At 56.6% G+C, this 19,764-nt stretch overlaps 2 protein-coding genes across 7 annotated transcripts; one reads left to right on the top strand and one right to left on the bottom strand.

Moving 5' to 3' along the window:
• Positions 1-4,140: 4,140 nt before the first annotated feature.
• PSMB11 (proteasome subunit beta 11) lies at positions 4,141-5,450 on the top strand (the record flags this gene model as incomplete). The annotated part of the gene is made up of 1 exon (XM_082409389.1): positions 4,141-5,450. The coding sequence occupies exon 1, from the start codon at positions 4,575-4,577 to the stop codon at positions 5,448-5,450; it is 876 nt and encodes a 291-aa protein (XP_082265515.1). The 5' UTR covers positions 4,141-4,574.
• A 3,404-nt stretch (positions 5,451-8,854) lies between these two features.
• Positions 8,855-19,680, bottom strand: CDH24 (cadherin 24). Of its 6 annotated transcripts, none has more exons than XM_082409395.1 (13): positions 19,543-19,678; positions 17,691-17,994; positions 17,216-17,510; positions 16,905-17,024; positions 16,661-16,828; positions 16,304-16,491; positions 15,701-15,954; positions 14,363-14,499; positions 11,858-11,979; positions 11,663-11,774; positions 11,050-11,298; positions 9,510-9,570; positions 8,855-9,419 (listed from the first exon to the last, which is right to left on the bottom strand). In XM_082409395.1, exons 2-13 carry the CDS (start codon positions 17,889-17,891, stop codon positions 9,143-9,145), a joined length of 2,184 nt encoding a protein of 727 aa, XP_082265521.1. In that variant the 5' UTR covers positions 17,892-17,994; positions 19,543-19,678; the 3' UTR covers positions 8,855-9,142. The 6 variants fall into 6 exon arrangements, with proteins under 6 accessions (XP_082265521.1, XP_082265516.1, XP_082265520.1 ...); XM_082409390.1 differs by having other exon boundaries at positions 9,331-9,419; positions 9,510-10,601; positions 19,543-19,680; XM_082409394.1 differs by having other exon boundaries at positions 9,331-9,419; positions 9,510-10,526; positions 19,543-19,679.
• Between the last annotated feature and the right edge of the window lie 84 nt (positions 19,681-19,764).

Raw genomic sequence — 19,764 nt, 5'->3', positions numbered from 1 at the left:
AAGAAGGAAAAGCAAAGGGCCCAGTTAATCCACAGACTGGGTTCGCAATTCAGCTCCTGAATAACTGAGTCAATAGTAATTTACCATTTCAGAGCCCGGAGGAGAGTTGAGGCTCCATAAAGATGTACAAAGAGGTTTTCTGACTTAAGCTAGCTAAGACAAGCTCTTATTCAGGAATGTGCTGTATTTCATTTTCTCTCCCTCTCTTCACCCACCTTCATTTTTCAACCCTTTTGGGAACCATAACAAGCAAGGAACTGGGCAAGTGTATGAAATGTTGCCTCCTGCTTTATGGTTCTATGAAGTCAGCATCTGCCCTTCCTTGTTGGATTCCAGCAGCAACGTCCATCAATATCTAAATTCCTGGGCTTCCCTGGTGGCGCAGTGGTTGAGAATCCGCCTGCCAATGCAGGGAACACGAGTTCGATCCCTGGTCCGGGAAGATCCCCATGCTGTGGAGCAACTGAGCACATGCGCCACAACTACTGAGGCTGTGCTCTAGAGCCCGTGAGCCACAACTACTGAGCCCACGTGCCGCAACTACTGAAGCATGCGCCTAGAGCCTGTTGCTCTGCAACAACAGAAGCCACCGCAATGAGAAGCCCGTGCACCACAACAAAGAGTAGCCCCCGCTCACCGCAACTAGAGAAAGCCCGTGTGCAGCAACGAACACCCAACACAGCCAAAAATAAATAAATTTATTAAAAAAAAAAAATCTAAATTCCTCTTTCCTCTGATGCCCAACTCAGCCCCTCCTCCTCCCAACAGACTCTGAGAGTGTTGTATTTTTAATGCTGAAATTTGGCAACTCTTTCCAAACCCAACCATCAGAATGTAATGAAGCAGAAGATCTTCCCGTGGGTCTCACACTTGGATGGTGTGGAAAATGCAGAGTGCCTCTGTTTACTGAGCATGTATTATTTTGCAGTCACTCCTGCAATGCAACTAATCCTCCTGACTTCTCTCAGTGGTTCTTTCACTCTGCCACTAATGCTGTCTGCCTCTCTTAAGGCACTTTCACATTTTACCTGGTTATAAATATACATTTATCTCCCTACTGGATTGTGAGCTTTTAAAGACAGGCATTTCTCGGGAATCCCCTGGCGGTCCAGTGGTTAGGACTCCACACTTTCAGCGCCAGGGGCCCAGGTTCAATCCCTGGTCAGGGAACTAAGATCCCACAAGCTGTGCAGCATGGCCAAAAAAACCCAGCAACTGTAAAGACAGACATTTCTCTACTATTTATCTCTGTGCCCACTGTGTGCTTAATACACATTTGCAAAATGAACACATGAAGAATGACAATAATGTTCTTCCAGTCACAGAGGCTTGAAGCCCTGGTTCATCTTGACAACTCCCCTTCCTTTACTCCGCGTCCACTAGGTTGCCAAGTCCTGTTCATTCTCCCTCTACAGTGCTTCTCACATTCTTTTTCACTGCAACTGATACCGCCTTTGGCTTCTTATCTCCTCACTCCTGAATTTCTGAAATATTCTCCTGATTTTTCTGGGTACAAACTATGTCTCTAGTTTATCCTGCGCAGCACCAGGTTGATTTTCCTGAAACATCATCTTGATCTTATCATTTGCCTGCTTAAAAATGGTCTGTAAGGTTCAGCTCCTCAGCATGCATTCAAGGCCTTCCATAATCTGTTCCCAATTTACCTTACATTAGTTCTCTGCTCCAAGGTCCCACTCAGGGAGACCTCAAAGAGGAGAGGTACAAATGATCAGTGCTGCTGTTGGTGGGAATATAAATTGGTGCAGTCACTATGGAGAATAGTATGGAGGTTCCTAAAAAAAAAAAATTAAAAATAGAACTACCATATGACCTAGTAATCCCATGTCTGGGTATTTATCCAAAGGAAATGAAATCACTATCTCGTAGAGATAGCTGCACCCTAATGTTCATTGCAGCATTATTCACAGTTGCCAAGACATGGAAACAATATCCATCATCAATGGATGAATGCATAAAGTGTTTTATAAGTGGTGGAACATTATTCAGCCATAAAAAAGAAGGAAATCCTGCCATCTGTGACAACTTGGATGAAACTTGAGGGCATTATGCTAAGTGCAAGAAGTCAGATGGAGAAAAACAAATACTGTATGGTCTTACTTATATGTAGAGTCTAACAAAGCCGAACTTTTAGAAACAGATAGTAGATTGGTGGTTGCCAGAGGCTCAGGGTTGGAGAAAATGAGATGTTGGTCAAAAGCGTACGAACTTCCAGTCATAAGAGGAATAAGTTCTGGGAATCTAATGTACAGCACAGCAACTATAGTTAACAATACTCTTGTATACTTGAAAGTTGCCAAGAGAGTAGATCGTAAATGTTCTTATCATAACAACAACAAAAATGGTAATCAAGTAAGGTGAAGGATTTAACTAACCTTATTGTGTAAACATTTTGCAGTACACAGACACACACACAGAGGTATCAAATCATCATATTGTACACCTTAAACTTAGGCAATGTTATATGTCCATTGTATCTCAATAAAGCAGGGGTTGGGGGAAGAAAACAGTGATAAGTGCTATAGTTCAGAGGTGAGAGAGTTTGGTATAGATTGGAGTGAGGTTGGGGGTCCAGGAAGGCTTTGCCAAGGAGGTCTGGATCATTTCCTTAAATATCACTTAGATCCCCTTTCTTCTCAAACTCACAGCCTCTCTCCTCTCTCAGCCTGAATCTGGAAAGGATTTTCAGAATAGGTGGTACTTAAGCCAGACTTGGAAAGATAGGATTCAAAAAGAAGAAGGGGAGGTGGGAGATGTGTTAGGAATTGCATGAAAAGAGGTTGTGGTGGATGGATTAGGATTGGACCACAGTGGGCCTTAAATGCCAGCCTGGGGTGGACTTGATCTTGTAACCCTTCAAGGTTTCTTAGTAGAGGAGACATGGGATTTGCGTGATACCTTAGGAAATCATGTCAGTGTGGAGGATAAGGTTAGAGGGGGAGACTGGTGGGTGGCCAGCTCCTGGGCCACTCACCTGCGCAGATCTGACTTAATAATGGCCTGACTTAGAGACGTGGCGATCCAGCCATATATAGTCTAAGACTTAGTCGTTAGTAAGAGGAGACGTTCTTATCTCTTCAGTAAGATTCCCATGTGGTCCTACACCAAGGAAGAAAGAAGGACTAGTTGGAACTTTGTGTGACTTCCTGGTTTCTCCAGCCTTCCCCTGACATGTTACACTTGCCCTTAGTACTGAGACTCCAGGAAACTATGATGCCACAGCCTCAGCATTATGATGTCTGGAGGGTCCGGGCTCTTTCCTTTGCATGTACGTCTGTTTCTTTGAATAAACCCCTTCCCATGGCACCTCTCTGAGCCGTAATGTTTAGTAAAACATACTCCATATGACAAGTAGCTGTAGCTTGTCACTCTGCCCCAATCTACTTTATGTTTCTGAAGGGCCAGCTGTCAGGGTCCACCCTTGGTTGATCTAAGACTTAGACTCAGCATTACGGCATCAAAGTCCGTTGTTTCTCCTGCCTTGGAACCACAAACCAGTCTCTTGCCATTGAGAACTATTGGGCAGAAGGGGGACCAATAGATCCTTTCAGCTACATCCTCAGAACTTTAACACCAGTCAGAGAAGCTATACTGCCAGAGAACTTTCAGAAGTGCCACGTTCGTATGCAGATGGAAGTTCATGTTCACCCCCAAAGCAGAGAAAGATCTCCAGGTTCTAGTTCCCCTTCACCTGGCCCCTCAGTACTCTGCATTTCTGAAGCTATCTGAGCACCCCATACCAGGCTCTCTTGCTCTTGTCTCTTTTGTCCTTACCCCAGTGCATTTCTCTTTCCTCACCTTGACCATGAGGTGAACCTGTGAGCTCAGCGTCATAGCTCCCCAACCCCGCACCCCGGAAGAGAGAACCCAGTATTAGGGACTCCTGCCACGGTGGGTCCATGGCACTCTATTCCGTTTTGTTTTGTTTTGTCGGCCAAACCACGCAGCTTGTGGGATCCCAGCTCCCTGATCAGGGATCGAACCCGGGCCACAACAGTGAAAGCCCGGCATCCCAACCACTAGGCCACCGGGGAACGCCCATGGCAATCTCTTTTGACTGTGCCATTGCTCTGACTTGTCTCCACCTTTCCCTAGGCTGGGAGCCCTTTCAGGGCAGGGGCAGGGCCTTATTCACCTTTGCGCGCCCAGTGCCCCCCACAGGAAAACCCAGAGGAACCCAGCTCTGCTCCTTCCACTGGCGCCCCCTTTCCTTTTCGGTTACCCAGCCACCACCCAACTCCAGGTGCTTGGAGGATGACAGACAGGAGACTCCTTGGATGACGCTCGGCTGTGTCATGGGCAGCGTCTCCCCAGCGCTGGAGACTCTACTGGCCTCATTCTGTCTCCCCTGAGCAGTCCTCTGAGGGACAGGGCACTGCTCCATCGGCCAGTCCCAAAGCCTGGTTTGGGGTTAGGGAGAAGGGAAGCCACAGATCACACGCCTTCCCAGCTGGTTCTGGCTGCAGCCCAGCTCCTCCTTGCTGTCTCTCTTCCTCCGCCTGACCCAGCTCACAAATCCCTGCCTTGCTCCTTCCAACCTTCGCTGGACCCCAGGGATGGCTCTGCAGGATGTGTGCAAGTGGCAGGCCCCCGACACCCGAGAAGCCTCACCTCACCTGCCTCAGGCTGGTGGCTGGGCTGTGCCCCAGGGCTGGGACCCTCAAACCTTCCTGCAGATCCATGGCCCCAGGCTGGCCCATGGTACCACCACCCTGGCTTTCCGCTTCCGTCATGGAGTCATCGCCGCGGCTGACACGCGGTCCTCCTGTGGCGACTACGTGGCCTGTCCAGCCTCACGCAAGGTCATCCCTGTGCATCGGCACCTCCTGGGCACCACCTCTGGCACCTCGGCCGACTGCGTCACATGGTACCGGGTGCTACGGCGGGAGCTGCGGCTGCGGGAACTGAGGGAGGGTCAGCTGCCCAGCGTGGCCGGCGCCGCCAGACTCTTATCAGTCATGATGTCGCGCTATCGGGGGCTGGATCTGTGCGTGGCCACTGCCCTGTGCGGCTGGGACCGTTCCGGCCCTGCCCTCTTCTACGTCTACAGCGACGGCACCTGCCTGCAGGGGGACATCTTCTCGGTGGGCTCTGGATCTCCCTATGCCTATGGTGTGCTAGATGGCGGCTACCGCTATGACATGAGCACCCAGGAAGCCTACGCCCTGGCCCGCCACGCTGTGGCCCATGCCACCCACCGTGATGCCTACTCGGGGGGCTCCGTGGACCTCTTCCACGTGCGGGAGAGTGGATGGGAATATGTGTCCCGCAACGATGCCTGGGTGCTGTACTCGGAACTGCGGGAGCTCCCAGGGCCGGGGCCAGAGCAGGAACGGGAGGAGGAGGCCACCCCGGACAGAGCCGGTGAAGGCGGAGGACCGTCTGTGGCGCCAGCCCCGGGGGAATTGAGGATGCCCGCAGAGACACTGTGAGCAGCAGCAGGACCTGGAGGGTCCAGCCCAGGGAGTGGGTGGCAGATGGGACCGCGGGGGGGCAGACTCACGGTGTCTGGCTCCTGCTCTTGTGGGTTGCGGCTTCATTTGTTCCAAGTCTCCATCCCTTTCTCCTCCTGGAGCCATCGACGGCTCTCTCCGACATGTTCCTGTTGGCACCCAATAGATTGATCCAGCCTCCTTCTCAGCACTGAGTCCTCTTTCAGCAAGTACTTATTGCGCACCGGCTGCACGCCAGATGCTGTGCTAGGTGCTAGACCCTCTTTTCTTGCCACCCTCCTTTCTGCTTTTTCCCATCCTATCCCCAGTCTCTCTTCCTCTCGTTTTAGTTCTTAGCTCAGCTTCAGAGTCTTTGCCACTTTCTCACCTTGGTGAGTGGAGATGGCTGGAGGGAAATGAGGTGGGGACAGTAGCCCAGAGGGCCCAGGCTGGAAGGGACAGGGACAGTGCAGCATGCACACCTGGGGGTGGTGATGGGCTTCCCACATCTGCTTTTCTTCTCCGCCCTCCTCCCCGACTTGACCCTAATGACTATGAGGCAAACTCCTTTACTGAATGCAGTTTTCATGATAACTCTTTGAGGTAAAAGTGATCCTCACTTGACAGAAGAGGAAACAGGTTCAAAGGGTCATGTGAGCTGCCCTAGGTCACAAAGTCAGTGCAGAGATGATGCTGGGATCCTGGCCTTCCGCTCCAAGGCTGTGCTCGTTCAACTCAGTTTCTCTCCCAGGGCCTCTTCCTGCCAGGCGTCTGGGGAGTGATGTGGGGAAGAGAGCAGCTGGGCCGTGCCCCTGCCTGGTGGCCAGGGAAGGAGGAACCCAGAGGAGCCCGAGGGCCTGGAGGGCTGAGCCCAGGAAGCAGCCCCCACTGAGCCCCCTCTACCCCCCACCCCACCCCCGCTTGTCAGGGCCCGAGCCATCGCCCCAGGCACTCCCCCCCTCCCTTGCACTCTGGCTTCCAGGCATGTCATGGCCGTTGCCCGACTTCTCCTCCCGCTGTCCCGTTGCCTTCTCTCCAGCCTCCCTTTCCAGTAGCTCCCTCTGGGCATGAAGAAAAGAGAGAAGTGGCTGTGCTGGCTTAGCACAGCCTTTCCCACCCCTCCTGTCCCCTTGCCGCTCCCTTGTAAGCCCTGACTTGGCGATGCAGGCTGACAGCTCCAGGAGGGATGCCGCCCCGCCCTCCCCTCCCCAGGCCAAGTGAGGGAGGAAAGCAGGGTCAGCCTAGGAGGTGGCACCTGAAGGTTCCTGAACCTTCTTTCTCCATCCCACTCCTACAGCTTCCATCCCAAGATGAACAGTACCTTTCCTCCCTCCTGGACACCCCTCCTCCCAGCCTCCAGGCCAGTCGTGAGCCCCAAGCCTGCACCTCAGGCTAAGAATTCCTCCAGGCAGGAGCTGGCCAGACAGAGGAGCCCCAGCAGGCTCTGGCTTTCAGGGGATGATGGGAGAGGAGGGAAGAAAGCTGAGGGAGTCCCAGGAGGGAAAGCAGTAGGGAAGAGGGGGGGAAGTGGTCAGCGGGAGGGGGGCCGCAGAAAGGTGGTCAGTACAGGAGGACTAGGCTTCGAGCCAGGGTCTGGGAATCTGGCTGGTGGCCTCCATAGCAATTCTTCATCCCTCACCCACTCCTCAGCCTCAGGAGAGGAGGTGCAGGACACTGGGAATGATCACTAGAGGTCAGGGACCCCTAGGCCAGCTTGGTCCTGGAGGAGCACAGGAGGAAGGGCAGCTTTTGCCCAGGGTTCAAGTGTTTGATTGACTCAGACATAAGAAGGGGCACCTCCACATGCAGAGGTGAGTGTGGGTCTGTGACCTGTTGTATGTGAGTGATCCAGGATAGGCGATGCACGTGCAGTTCCTATGTGCAAAGACAGGAAACAGGCTGGAAGTTATCAGGGAGAAAGACGGGCCTTATCACTTCTTTTGGGGAAAAGAGGTCCAGAGTGGGGTGGGGCAGGCTCACCCCACTGGTTTGATACTTCTGCATCCTCCCACCCCTGTCCTGAAGCCCCAGGGGTGAGAAAAAGCAGGGAGGGAGGGGCGGGCTAGCTTGGGGGTGCCACTTGAGCCCAGCCCAACGCTCCCTGGGAACCACATGCGGCTCACCCCCTGGAACACTCTGTGCCCCTCCCCTTCTCATTAATCAGGGAAGGAGGATTAAACCCAGATAGGGAGGGCATAACAGGGGGGGAGCCCCACTCTTCTTGTGTCTCCTTCTCCCATCACCTCTGCCCTTCTCTCTCTCCTCTTTTCCTTCCATGGTTCTGCCCTTCTTCACTCCCTTTGACAGATTCTGTCTTTCCAATGGTGAGGTATTTAAGACCAGAGATAAGCCCGAGGGTCTAGCTGAAAAGCCTGTTTCCCTACATTATTGTTTTCCTTGAAGCTTAATGAGCTGGGGAGGACCTCAGGAGGGTGTTAAGGAGGGCTGGGAGAGCAGGCAAAGGCCTGCATCCCACTTCAACGCACCCCTCACTACCCAGGGGCGGCCCACGACTCAATCCCTCCTTTTCTCCACTTACTCCTGAAGGCTTGATGCAGACATCAGGGGAGACCAAAGGGGTGGATCTAGCCCTGAACAGGAAGACTTGTTCTTCTGGCACCCTGCTTGGAGTGCTGCCTCCTAATCATTTCCTTCAGGGGCAGACAGTCTGCTCTCACTCAGGCCTTCAGGCAGGCAGGGGCCCGGTTCCAGCCTTCAGCAGAATCAATGACAATGCCAGCCTTCAGCAGAGTCAATGACAATGCCAGCCTCCAGCAGAGTCAGTGACAATGCCAGCATCGGAGCAGGGTCCTTGTCCTCCCACCGCCTGGTTGCCCTAACCAAACGGTGTGGAAGGTACAAGAAGGCATCTTCCCATTAGAGCAGCCGTCCCTGATTATCAGCACTCCGCACTTGGAGGGGAAGGTCACAAGGACCTATCCTGACCCATCTACTTGAGTCCCCAGGAGCCCTGCCTGGAGTTACGAGGGGTGGGTGCTAATTCTGGTTGCCGGGTGGACCCCTTCTCTGCTTAGGGAGTGCACGGTGAGAGATGCTGGCCGCCCGCTGGGCTCCCACCCCAGCTGACTTTGATTCAGCCCTTCGAACAGCCCGCCTCCCTGGTCCCTCTCCCTCCTCTTTGTGCCCACAAAGAGTAAGACCAGAGACTGGGAAGAATTAAAGGTGGGGCAGCAGGCCCCAGATCCACTGTGACTGTGCCACCTCGCCCTGGGCCACCCTTTCTCCAACTGGGACCACAGGCCCCAGGAGGCACTGGCTTGCCCCCCTCTGCTGTTCCCCACCCATACTTATTCCTAGTCTAGAACTCCTCTTCCTCTCAGTCTTTTATAGCTCCCCCTTTTCTCCACTTTCTCCTTCTCACTTTCCCCTCTGGCCGATCTCCACATCTTAATTTCCTTGGACAGTTTGAGACCAACAGAGAACCCAGAGGTCGTGGGGGTAGAGGTACATGTCATTATCTCCTTCGTCCCTGAATGGTATCAACCCAAAGCCTCCTCTATTAAAGGGACTTGAAGCGACTGTCCCCCAAAGGAGAAAGGAGAAGGAGCCGAGGGGGGTGCTTAGGCCTCTCCTCCAGCCCTTTGGCACAGTGAAGCTCTTACAGACACCTGAGTGCAGAAAGGAAAGCAGGACTCCAGCTTTACAAAATAAAGTGTTTGTTTATTATGAAATTAGAGATGGAGGCCCCTCCCCTTCCTCCCTCTGCCCCTTCCCAGCTGCCTCCCTCTTTCCTGCCCATCCCTCCCCCTGGGGCCTGGGAAGCACACAAGACAATGCCCAGAGCTAGGATGCCCAGGGCCGGCTGACAGCTGGGCAGAGCTCCAGGGAGGCGGCCACGTTGGGGGCTGGAGCTCTTGCCCTGGGAGGTGGGCTGGCTCCCTCTCTCTGCTGGAGGCCAGTGGAGCCAGGATGAGGCCATGAGTGATGGATGGAACCATGCGGGCAGGTCTGCAACGACAGGAGAGCCCGAGTGACAGGTGGGGCGTGGGGGAGGGCTTTGGGCCACCCCCGTGCTCCACATAGTCTAGGGACACTGACCTGGGGCAGAACATCCCCTGCAGGAGGGTGGGCAGCAGTGGTTGGAAGTTTCTCTTTGTTTCTGGGATGGACAACGGAAGAAACCAAAAAGCCAGTCACAGGGACCCACAGAGAATGCGGGCAGATGTGGGCAGGAGACAGACAGAGAGCATGTGTGCGGGCACGGGAGACAGAGGGAGCCGTGAGTGACAGATTTAGAATGGGGGAGACCAAAACAGAGCCACAAGAAAGTGGAATCACAGTGAGAGAACGGAGAGATTCAGAGTCTGAGCCGCACAATGCAGACCCAGACAGGTGGAGTGTCAGAGACAGAGACAGAGATCCCTGGAGAGAGACGAACAGACGACTCAGGACGAGGGAGGTAAGGAGGAGGTTGCCCTGGGGAAGTGGGGAGGAGGGACACGGGGATCGGGAAGGCCTGGGGACCCCTGGGCTGCTGCCGCCTGCCTGGACCCCGGGGGCTCACTCAGAGGGCCTGTGCGCCGCCCCGCCGCGGCGGGCAGGGCCAGGCCGGCTCTCAGGGGGCCGGGGGCTCCTTGGCCCCGTAGAGCTCGGCCAGGGTGCGGAAGAGCGGCCCCCAGTCGTCCAGTGGCTCAGCGGGGCCCGGGGCGCCGCCGATCTCGCTGCCGGAGCCCAGGGAGCTGAGGGAGCCGCAGGAGGAGCCCCGGCCCTCGTAGCCGTACACCTGCACCGAGTCGTAGGGTGGGACGCTGGGGTCGTCGTCCGCCCCGCGCAGCCGCAGCGCCAGCAGCTGCGCCACGTCGGCGGGGCCAGGGGGCCGGGGCTGGCGCGGCGCCCTGGCCCAGGGCAGCACATCTCGGCGCGCGGGCTGGCCGGGAGCCGGCGGGGCGGCCCCGTCGGGGTTTTGCAGGGCGCTGATGTCGAAGGCCTCCGTGTCCTCCTCGCCGCCGCCCTCGTCGTCGTAGGTGATGATGTTCTCACGCACGTCCTCCTCCTCCAGCACCATCAGGGCTTCCTGCTTCTGGCGTCGCAGGGCCACGAAGAGCACCACCAGGGCTGGGGGAGAGGCGCACACGGGCCGCTGAGCCGGCAGGGCCAGGCACGGGGCAGCCCGGTTCCAATCAGAACGGCCTAGGGGTGGCAAGCCCTGGGTTTGACATCTGGCAAAGCTCGTTTGAATCCTGACTTCAACCCTTTACTCGCTGTGTGACCATGGAAAGTTGCTTAACTTCTCTGAACCTCTTTCGCCCTTAGATTGCTTGTGTGGAAAAGAGGGAAAACATTTACCCCTTAGCGTTGTTGAAAGGATGAAATACCAAGTGCTGTGCCCAACGCCACACGGGGCCCAGAGTCAGGGCTCAATAAACAGTTTTTATGGCTCATGACTGTCATTAGATTGACAGGCCAGGGATATGAGGCCAGAGCTTTTCTCTCGGATGCATGAGGCAGTGGGAAAATCCAGGCATGAGGGTTCCTTCAAGACCCAGGATGGATTTCCCTATGTCCAGTGTCCTCGTTCCTCTCCACACACCCTGCAGGCCTGGACCCCACATTTACGTCCCACTGTGGCCTGACTCACCAAGCAGAGTGCCCACACAGGTGATGATGGCGAGCAGGGCCCCGGTGCTGAGCCCAGCAGGTGAGAGCTGAGCCTCGGGCCGGCAGGACGCCACGGAGCCATCAGGCCGGCAGCGGCACACGCTGACAGTCACTGTGGCAGTACTGCTCAGTGCCGGCTGCCCCCAGTCCCACAGTTCGATGGGGACCAGGTAGGGGGCCTGGCGGGGCGGAGCGGGGCGAGAGGGCAGCAGCAGGCTGGCAGAGCCATCTGTGGGAGAGGAAGGTGTTGGGTCGCCTCCTGGGACACCTTCCCAGTAAGGTCGGTGCAGCCCATGGAGACAGCTTTCTGTGGGGAAGGTTTGCAAAGAGCAAAACCACATCCACCCTGTGTTTTTTTTTTTTTTTTTTAGCCCCACTGTGCATGTGGCTTGCAGGATCTCAGTTCCCCAACCAGGGATTGAACCCAGGCCACGGCAGTGAAAGCCCAGAATCCTAACCACTAGGCCACCCGGGAACTCCCCAAACCACATCCACCTTCTGTTGGGTGGAGGGCCCAGGTAGGCGGGCAGGGCTGGGGGTGGTAGAGGAGAGGAGGGAAGCAGGCATGGGCACGGTGGTAGGAGGCTACCCACCTCGGTTGTCCCGTACAGTGAAGTTGGCATCGGGGTCCAGAGGACCTTGAAGGGAGATACGGCTATTGTTGCCGACTTCATCTCTGTCCAGGGCCCTGATGACCTGAATCAGCTGGGAGGAAGAAAAGAAGCCGTGTATGGAGTGGGCAGCTGGAGAGGTCTTGAGGTCCCAACCCCTCTGCCCCAGCGGCTCACCTGGCCGGGGGCTGCAGATTCACACACAAAGGTGTCGTAGGGCTCAGCCAGCTGAGGAGCATTGTCATTCTCATCCAGGGTCTGGACGGCCACTTGCACCCGGGAGGCCTGTGCGGAGCTGTCTGAAGCCAGAACACAAACACATACATCCCATGCAAGCACACACATCACAGTTACACACAACACACGGGGTGTGTGGGCATGGATGCCACACATAGCACATAGCATGCATGTGGGACACATGAGATCATGCATGCAATATGCAAGTAGCAAGCAATGTTGTGAAATGAATGGAACAAGTGCATACAACAGCCATGTGGTACCCAAGACATGTGCAATATATATACCATATACACTCAACAGGAGTGTAGCACCCGTAACATACATATACAATAACCCACATGCAGGGTACATGTGCCATAAAGAAAAGGTAGACAGAGGATGCATACCAGATGCACACAGACAGTAGCCATGAAAGATACAAACACACTCATACCATCCATTTGATATACACTCAGTGTTTTAAAACAAATGCAACGTACATGAAGTGAATGTTCGATATATACAGTGAATGTAGTATCACGACCCCCAGGACGCAGAGAATGCGTTTTCATGCACAAAACCGGTGGACGGACACACACACACACAAACACACACACACACCCCATCAGAGAGGTCTGGGAGGCTGTGGTGTAGCAATGAGTATCACTTAGAGTTGACCTTGGGGAGGGAGGAGCTACGTGATACTCAGGGGCAGAGCCAGGCCAGCCTGGGTACCATAGCCAGACACAGGCCCCCTCGTCATTGGGTGGCTCCCACCATTACCCTGCCTTGCTCCTCACTGCCAATGGCGTCCAAGAGAAAATGGAAATTGTGCCTCCCTGCCTGCCCCAGTGTTCACCTCCTCTAGGCTAAACGTCTCGGTTCCTTTAGTCTTTTCCCCAAGTTGAGGGAGAGCTGGCTGGCTCTTGGGAAGGTGCTGAGCTGACAGCCTGGGCAGAGGAGCGGACGGCCTGGCTAAAGGGCCTGGGATACCCTGAGATGGGACGGGGCTGGGGTCCATTCCTTCGCTGCAGTTAAGGCCCAGGGCCTGCTAGTCAGTATTGGGATTTCTAGGGGTGGGGAGCAGGATTTGGCAGGAGACGAGAAGACACTGAGGGGAATACACACACACACACACACACACACACACACACACACACACACACACGCAGGGCTACGTATACACGGGCAGCCACAAACACACTACATATACCACAAATACACACAGGGATGTTCGCACGGACAGACACGCATGCACCACCACACAGCTGCATGGTCATAAACATAAACCTATCTACATACAGTTCGACACATATGAGAGGCAGTATGGCAGAGGAGATAACAGCTGAGATTCTGCAGCCTGACTGGGACTGAGGCCCCACCACTTAATGTCTGTGTGACCTTGGGAAGTTACTTAACGTCTCTTTGCCCGAGTTTCCTCCCTTTAAAATGGGGGGAAAAAAATCGTACCTTCTTCATAAAGTTGTGGTGATGATTAAATGAATTAATCCATATTTGGTACTTAGAACAGTGTCCGATACACAATAAATAGTAAATTATCACTATCTGTCCACAAACACTCACATGCACAAAACAATATATACAAACAGCTATTTGTATCTATCACTATACACATCCAATTACACATATGCACAAATAATATAAATACAATTCTATACACTCAACTACATACACATACATGCAGCTATAAACGTATACTCACAAACATATATGTATGTATGTATATTTATTTTCCACACGTATGGAATCATACACATGTAAGTACACACCCACGCGTACACACACATACAGCTCTTCACTGACATGTACAAGTATGTATGCACACAGTGACAACTCCCCTAAACAGGGCACAGACAGCAAACGTAGGAGACCCTGAGGCATGAGCAGGCGTGGTGAGGAGAGCTTCATAGAAGGGAGGGAGGTCTAAGGCTGAACCACACTGCTGGTGACCGGTGACTGACATGGGCAGTGTATGGAGCTGGTCCCTCTCCCCACCCTTGAGGGCTCCCGGCAGGGCTTCCCAGAGAGGGGCTCCTGGCACCCCCCCCCCCACCCCGGCCCCGGTCAGCTCCCAGAGGAGGGGCCCAGCCTCTCCCTGACGCCCCTTCAGCCTGAAGCAGAGAGTGGGCCAGGCAGGGTCTCCCAGGGTGCAGGAAGCTATTCAAGGTTAGGTTTATTTCCGGGTTGGGGAAAGTCAGGTATGGGAGCCAACTGAAGGTGAGGGGAAATGCTCAGGCAGACCCACTGTGCCAGCCCAGCCAGGAGACCAGAGGGCCTGCCTGGTGGCGATGATGCAGGCTGGGGACCCAATGGCTGTACGCTGGGTGAGGGTGTGATGGCACTAGCCGCCCTCCCCCACCCCCATAACGTCCCCAGGGACAGCCCCTCTGCTGGGAGGCTGCTGCCTCCTCCCGGGTCTCCCGGGGGCCCAGGACTCCTCACCGACTTCTGTGGCCAGCACCGTGAGGTTGTGCCAGACACGAGCCTCGCGGTCCAGGGGCACTGCTGTGCGGATGGTACCGTCTTCAGGCTCGATGGAGAAGCAGTGCTCCGGGTCCGAGTGGGGGAGGATGGAGTATCTGGGGAGATGGAGAGGGTCTGGGGGCTGATCTGGGGCAGGGCCAGAGCTTGCAGCTACCCCCTCCCTCCCTCTGTTCACCTTGCTGGGCCTCATGGCTCAGGTGGGCAGAGGGCCTGAGCTGGCCAGAGACGCGCACCCAGAGCCATAGTTCACGTTAGGGTCCCCTCAAAAGACAAATATCCCCGGGGAGTCATCAGCATTAAACACCTGTCCTAACATGCCAGGGACTGGGTTTCATGGGCATGCAGGGAGAGAGAGGTGACGTCGGGTAAACACTGCTCTGTCTTTCCGACTTCTGGGGCTCTGTTCTGGGGACCAGGGACCCAAGTTCTAGCCCTGCTCTGTCTCAGGCCAGCTGTGTGACCTTGGGCAAATCTTTTAACCTGTTTCCTCAACTACAAAATGGGAATGACTCCCTCAGTGCTATGACAGGGATGCTGGCTGGGGCGGTGGAAAGAGTGGGTCTTCTTGGGGCCGACAAGTCCGGATCTGAATCCCAGCACTGCTACTTACTGACTGTGCGACCTTGGGCAAATTACTCAACCTCTCGGGACGAAGCCTCTAAAGCAGGGGTCCCCAAACCCCGGGCTGTGGACCAGTACTGGTCCATGGCCTGTTAGGAACTGAGCCGCACAGCAGGAGGTGAGCAGCGGGCAAGCGAGCGAAGCTTCATCTGCCGCTCCCCATCATCGCTCGCGTTACCGCCTGAACCATTCCCAACGCCCCCCCACTCCCCTCCATCCGTGGAAAAATTATCTTGCACAAAACCGGTCCCTGCTGCCAAGGAGGCCGGGGACCGCAGCTCTAAAGCAACCGGAGCTGATACGGTTACTCCCCTTATCTACTATCCGACTCTCATAGGTTGTTGGGAGAAGGAAATGTTATCAAGCGGGTAAAATGTGAAGCGCTGAGCCAGTGATCAATAGCCATGGCCATCAATTGATCCATCGCACTCATCAGATGAGATTCCATCTGCTCGCACTGCCACTGGGAGGCGCTACTATCATCCACCCAGAGGGATGGGTGGAGAGTGTGGGAGGGGCTAGCAAGGTCCTCCAGTCCTCCCCTGGCCCCAGGCCTGCAGCGAGGGAGACTTCTGCCAGGAGGTGAGCGTGATTTGCAGTAACGGGGGCACATCCTCGGGCGGGAACAGCCTGCTGCTGAGTCCTGGCCCTGAGCCCACCTGCACCCCAGCTCACCTGATTGGGCTGGCCCGGGAGTCCAGGTCAGCGGCTGACACCTGGCCCACCAGGGTCCCGGGAGACTTGTTCTCGGGGACTGCCAGGCGGTAGGCAGCCTGGGTGAAAGCGGGTGGTTCTGGGGCGTCCTGCACAGCCACGCGCACTGAGGCCACGTCCTTGAAGGGCCCTCGCCGCAGGTAGGCTGGGTCGATAAGCGTGTTGGTCGCCTCCACACGGAAGGAGTAGGAGCGACGGGTCTCGAAGTCTAGGGGCTGTGGTGAGGGAGACGGAGTGACTGAGGCAGGTGCGAACCCGGGAGGTGGGCACGAGAGGGGCAGTGGCCTCGGTGGTCGGGGTGGGGTGGGGCGCAGGTTACTCTGTCAGAACTCTATAGGTCTGCCCCCAGTTCCATCACAGACTTGCTCTGTGCAAAGCCCTGAGCCAGTTACTCCCCCGTTCTGGGCCTTAGGCTCTCATCTGAAAAATGAGGAGATGACCATAATCTCTAAGCTCCAACACAGGGATCCCGAGCGAGCCTGTCCTAGCCCAGTTAGAAGCGTGTCCCGTGGGGCAGGAGGCAGGTGTGAGTGGGTCCGCAGCGCTGGCAGACGGGAGGCTAACCTTGCGGACAGTGAGGAGCCCATCTCGACCCCGGGGGTCTGTGCTGATGCTGAAGGCCTCGGACCCCTCCCCATCCAGGATGCTGTATGCCATGAGGGCGTTGTCCCCCAGGTCTGGGTCCTGGGCCCGCAGCCGGCCCACCAGGGTGCCCGGCCCAGCGGTCTCCATCACGGAGAACTGGTACAGGCCTTGGGGTGGATGGAGGGAGACGTTCTGAGAGAGGTCCCCGGCCCTCCTCCCTCCCCCAGCACGTCCTTCTCCCAGGCCTGGCTGGGGGAGGGGTGGGGGAGGCTTCTCCCGAGGCTGTAGGGCTGGGGGTGGTCAAAGGGCGGCTCAGGCGGGGCACTTGTCCCTTACTCTGAGGGAACTTGGGGGGGTTGTCGTTGACATCGCTGAGGGTGACCGTCACCGTAGTGCTGCCCGACAGCCCCCCCATGTGGCCGCCCATGTCCTTGGCCTGAATCACCACCAAGAACTCCTCCTGTGTCTCGCGGTCCATGTTGGGGATGGCGGTCCGCACCACTCCTAGGGGGAGAGACGATAAGTCAGGGGGTGCCTGTCCCCACGGCCGCCCTACTCGCCTCCCAAGCTCTATCCTCACCAGTCTGGGGGTCCACAGAGAAGAAAGGCAGTCCATCCAGCACAGTGTACACCAGCTTGGCGCTGTTCCCGTAGCTGGGGTCATCGGCATCGTGAGCAGTCACCTGGATCACTGATGTCCCTGTGGGGGACCCCGGCACCCCGCTCAGCCGGGGCAGAGCCAAGTGGGGAAGAAGGGTAGATGGGCGGGACCCAGACATGAGCGGGGCTGAATTGCAGGAGGTGGGTTCTGGGGCAGAAAGCAGTGGGGGAAGGAGAGGTGAGGGCACTCTAGGAGATGGGATCTGGGATGTCCAGACCTGGGGTACTCACCGACATTGGACATCTCGGGCACTGTGGCGTGGTAGGGCCCAAGGGGAAAGATGGGTGGATTGTCATTGATGTCTTGCACCTTGATAATGAACTCCGACGGGGGCTCCAGGGGTCGGTTGGAGGCTCGGTCCACAGCTTGGGCCAGTAGAACGTACTGTGCCTTCTCCTCCCGGTCCAGGCTTTTGGTGACATGGATATTGCCTGTGGCCTCGTCAATCACAAATACAGTGCCTGCCCCCTCTCCGGTCAGCAGGTACTTGGTGCGGCCCTCACCCCTGTCCACATCTGAGTGCAGCTGTAGGGATCGGGGAAACATGGCAGCGGGTTCCAAGCATAGGGACAGAAAGTTAGAGTCTAAATCTAGGATTGGGTGGAGTGTTGGGTGTCCTGAGGGACCAAGGTCATTGCAGAAGTGATGAAGTTGCAGGGCAGGGCCTTGAGGGTCAGGGTAGACATGGGAGGGGTTGATCCTTACCTTGCCAATAAGGACAGGCTCTGGTCCAGCGTATTCCTCAATGACGAAGAACTGGTTCCACACCCAGCTCCGTCGGGTCCGAAGCAGTGCTGGTCCTGGGCCCCCCCAGGACCCTGCCCAAGCCCGGGCTGGGGCTGCCAGGTGCCCCATGCAGCTCCAGCCACCCAGCCAGGCCAGCAGGAGCCTCACCAGGCCCCACATGTTTGGGCTCAGCCAGGGCGCTGTTCACTGCTCCCGGGTGCTGAGGCATGAGCTGGCTGGGGCAGAGGGGCAGATGCTTTGGGGCTGCCCCATGGATCCACACCTGCAGGATGGGCAGCTGTTTACGGTTAAGAAAACCCTTAAACCTCCCCTCCCCAAAGTTAGATGCGGAAGCTCACACCTCCAAGGAACCAGACGCCCCACTGCCCAGAACCCAGGCTAAGACAGAGAGCAGACAGTCTGATCTTTCCCTCCACCCAGGCTCTGCCCGTATTCACCTCCAGCCCTCCAAGCTGATACATCTCCTGCCACTCAACTCTGAGTAGAGAAGCTTGGGAAGAAAATAGGAGAGGGGATGCTGGGAGGGCTTGGAACCCCGAACTGGCCCCTGTGCTCCCAGGGTGGGCATGCAGCTTGGGGCTGGATGAGATGGGGGCTACCAGGGAAAGGGCTTAAAATCCAGGGATTGGGATTCATGGAAGTGTGGTCTCAGGGCGCCTAGGTCAGGCTGAGATGACAAGGAGGGCAGCCTCAGACAGGGTTGAGAGCCTGTGAAAGTCCGTCCTCCACAGGAACCCCGCCTCTCCAGAACCTGCCCCCCGGCACACAGCTAGCTGAAGTCCTTGAAGGGGGACTGGGCTCCTGAGGCAGAGTGGGGGGCCAGAGCTGAAAGAAGAGGGGTGGTAGAGGCTGAAGACTGGGGAGGGGGAGCAGAGGCAGACCCAGAGGCTAGAGACACAGCGTGATTAAGGATGAGACCAAGATTCAGGGACTGTCAAGAGACAGAGACAGAATGGCAGCAAGAGACAGGAGGAAAGAGATCAAAGGAGGTAGCCTGGGTGCCTGAAAGGCAGAGAGGAGTCACGGGTACCAGGCTTGAGAATGGGTGGAAGAGGGGGCAGAGGGGCTTTCAGTACGTGTGATGAGCAGGAAGGGGCAGCTTTAGCTGCCGGGGTCAGACCAGGCCGCCCCGGTGCGGAACTTAATTCTGGGAGAAGGGGGCAGCCAGGAGGGGCTGTGGGAAGGAAGCTAGAGGACCCTTCCCACCACTGTCTCCTCCCTCTCCTCCAAGGGGGACCCCTCAGGTGGCTGTGGCTGCGCCCCTCCTCCCCTAGAGCAGACATACACCTGACAGTCCTTTCCTTCCCGAGGGAAGAGGGAAGCCGGGGGCCAGAGAGGGAGGCGGGACGAAGAGAAGGAAGGCGATAGAGGACTGGGAAACAGGATAGCGGGAAGGGAAGGGAAGAGGAGAGCAGAGGGAAGGAACGGGGAAGGAAAGGAAAGAGGGGAAAAGAAAAGACAGGAGAGGAGAGAAAGGTGGAGGAAGAAAAAGGCAAAGAGGAAGAGGAGATGGAGCAAGACAGGGCAAGAGGGAGACAGAAGGGGTGGGGAGCCAGGGAAGGGGCAGAAAAGGCAAACAGGCAGAGAGAAGGCAGGATGAAGAGAAATCGAGGGAGAGGAAGATGGGAAAAAGAGGGAGAGAGGTGCGAGGGAAGAAGGGAAAGCGGTAGAGCGCGGGAGAAGGGAGCCGGCAGTGGGCTCCCAGCCGCGGAGCGCACCGCTCACCGCTCTGAAGACACCCGCAGGCTGCGGGCCCCCTGCTGCCCCTCCGAGGATTCCCAACCACGGGCTCCAGGGCAGGCGCCCTTACCTGGCAGTGCCAAGGGGCCCAGCCCGGTGGGGAGCGCCCCCGCCCGCCCCCGTCGCCGGGTCCCGGGGGCGCAGCCCCGAGCCGATCGGAGCGGGCGCCGCGGCTCCGCTGCAGGTCTGAGCGGCCCCGGCTGGAACAAGGGAGCGAGACGGAGGGGGCGGGGGCAGGAGGCTCCGCCTGCGGAGGAGCTAGGCGCCTCCGCGCCGCGCGGGAGAGCCCAGC

The sequence above is a fragment of the Balaenoptera borealis genome (assembly GCF_965194805.1).
Source record: "Balaenoptera borealis genome assembly, contig: HAP1_SCAFFOLD_1977, whole genome shotgun sequence".
Classification (NCBI taxonomy): domain Eukaryota; kingdom Metazoa; phylum Chordata; class Mammalia; order Artiodactyla; family Balaenopteridae; genus Balaenoptera; species Balaenoptera borealis.
Note: the sequence above shows the minus strand (reverse complement) of the source record. Positions and strands in the feature narration are given on the sequence as shown.

Bases quoted from the DNA above. Each gene is read 5' to 3' on its own strand.
- CDH24 (XM_082409390.1), bottom strand. From the start codon at position 17,891: ATGTGGGGCCTGGTGAGGCTCCTGCTGGCCTGGCTGGGTGGCTGGAGC. The intron at 17,511-17,690 runs GTAAGGATCAAC...CGATCCCTACAG, and splicing joins AGCCTGTCCTTATTGGCAAG to CTGCACTCAGATGTGGACAG. The intron at 11,299-11,662 runs GTGGGTAGCCTC...CCTCTCCCACAG, and splicing joins CACTGTACGGGACAACCGAG to ATGGCTCTGCCAGCCTGCTG.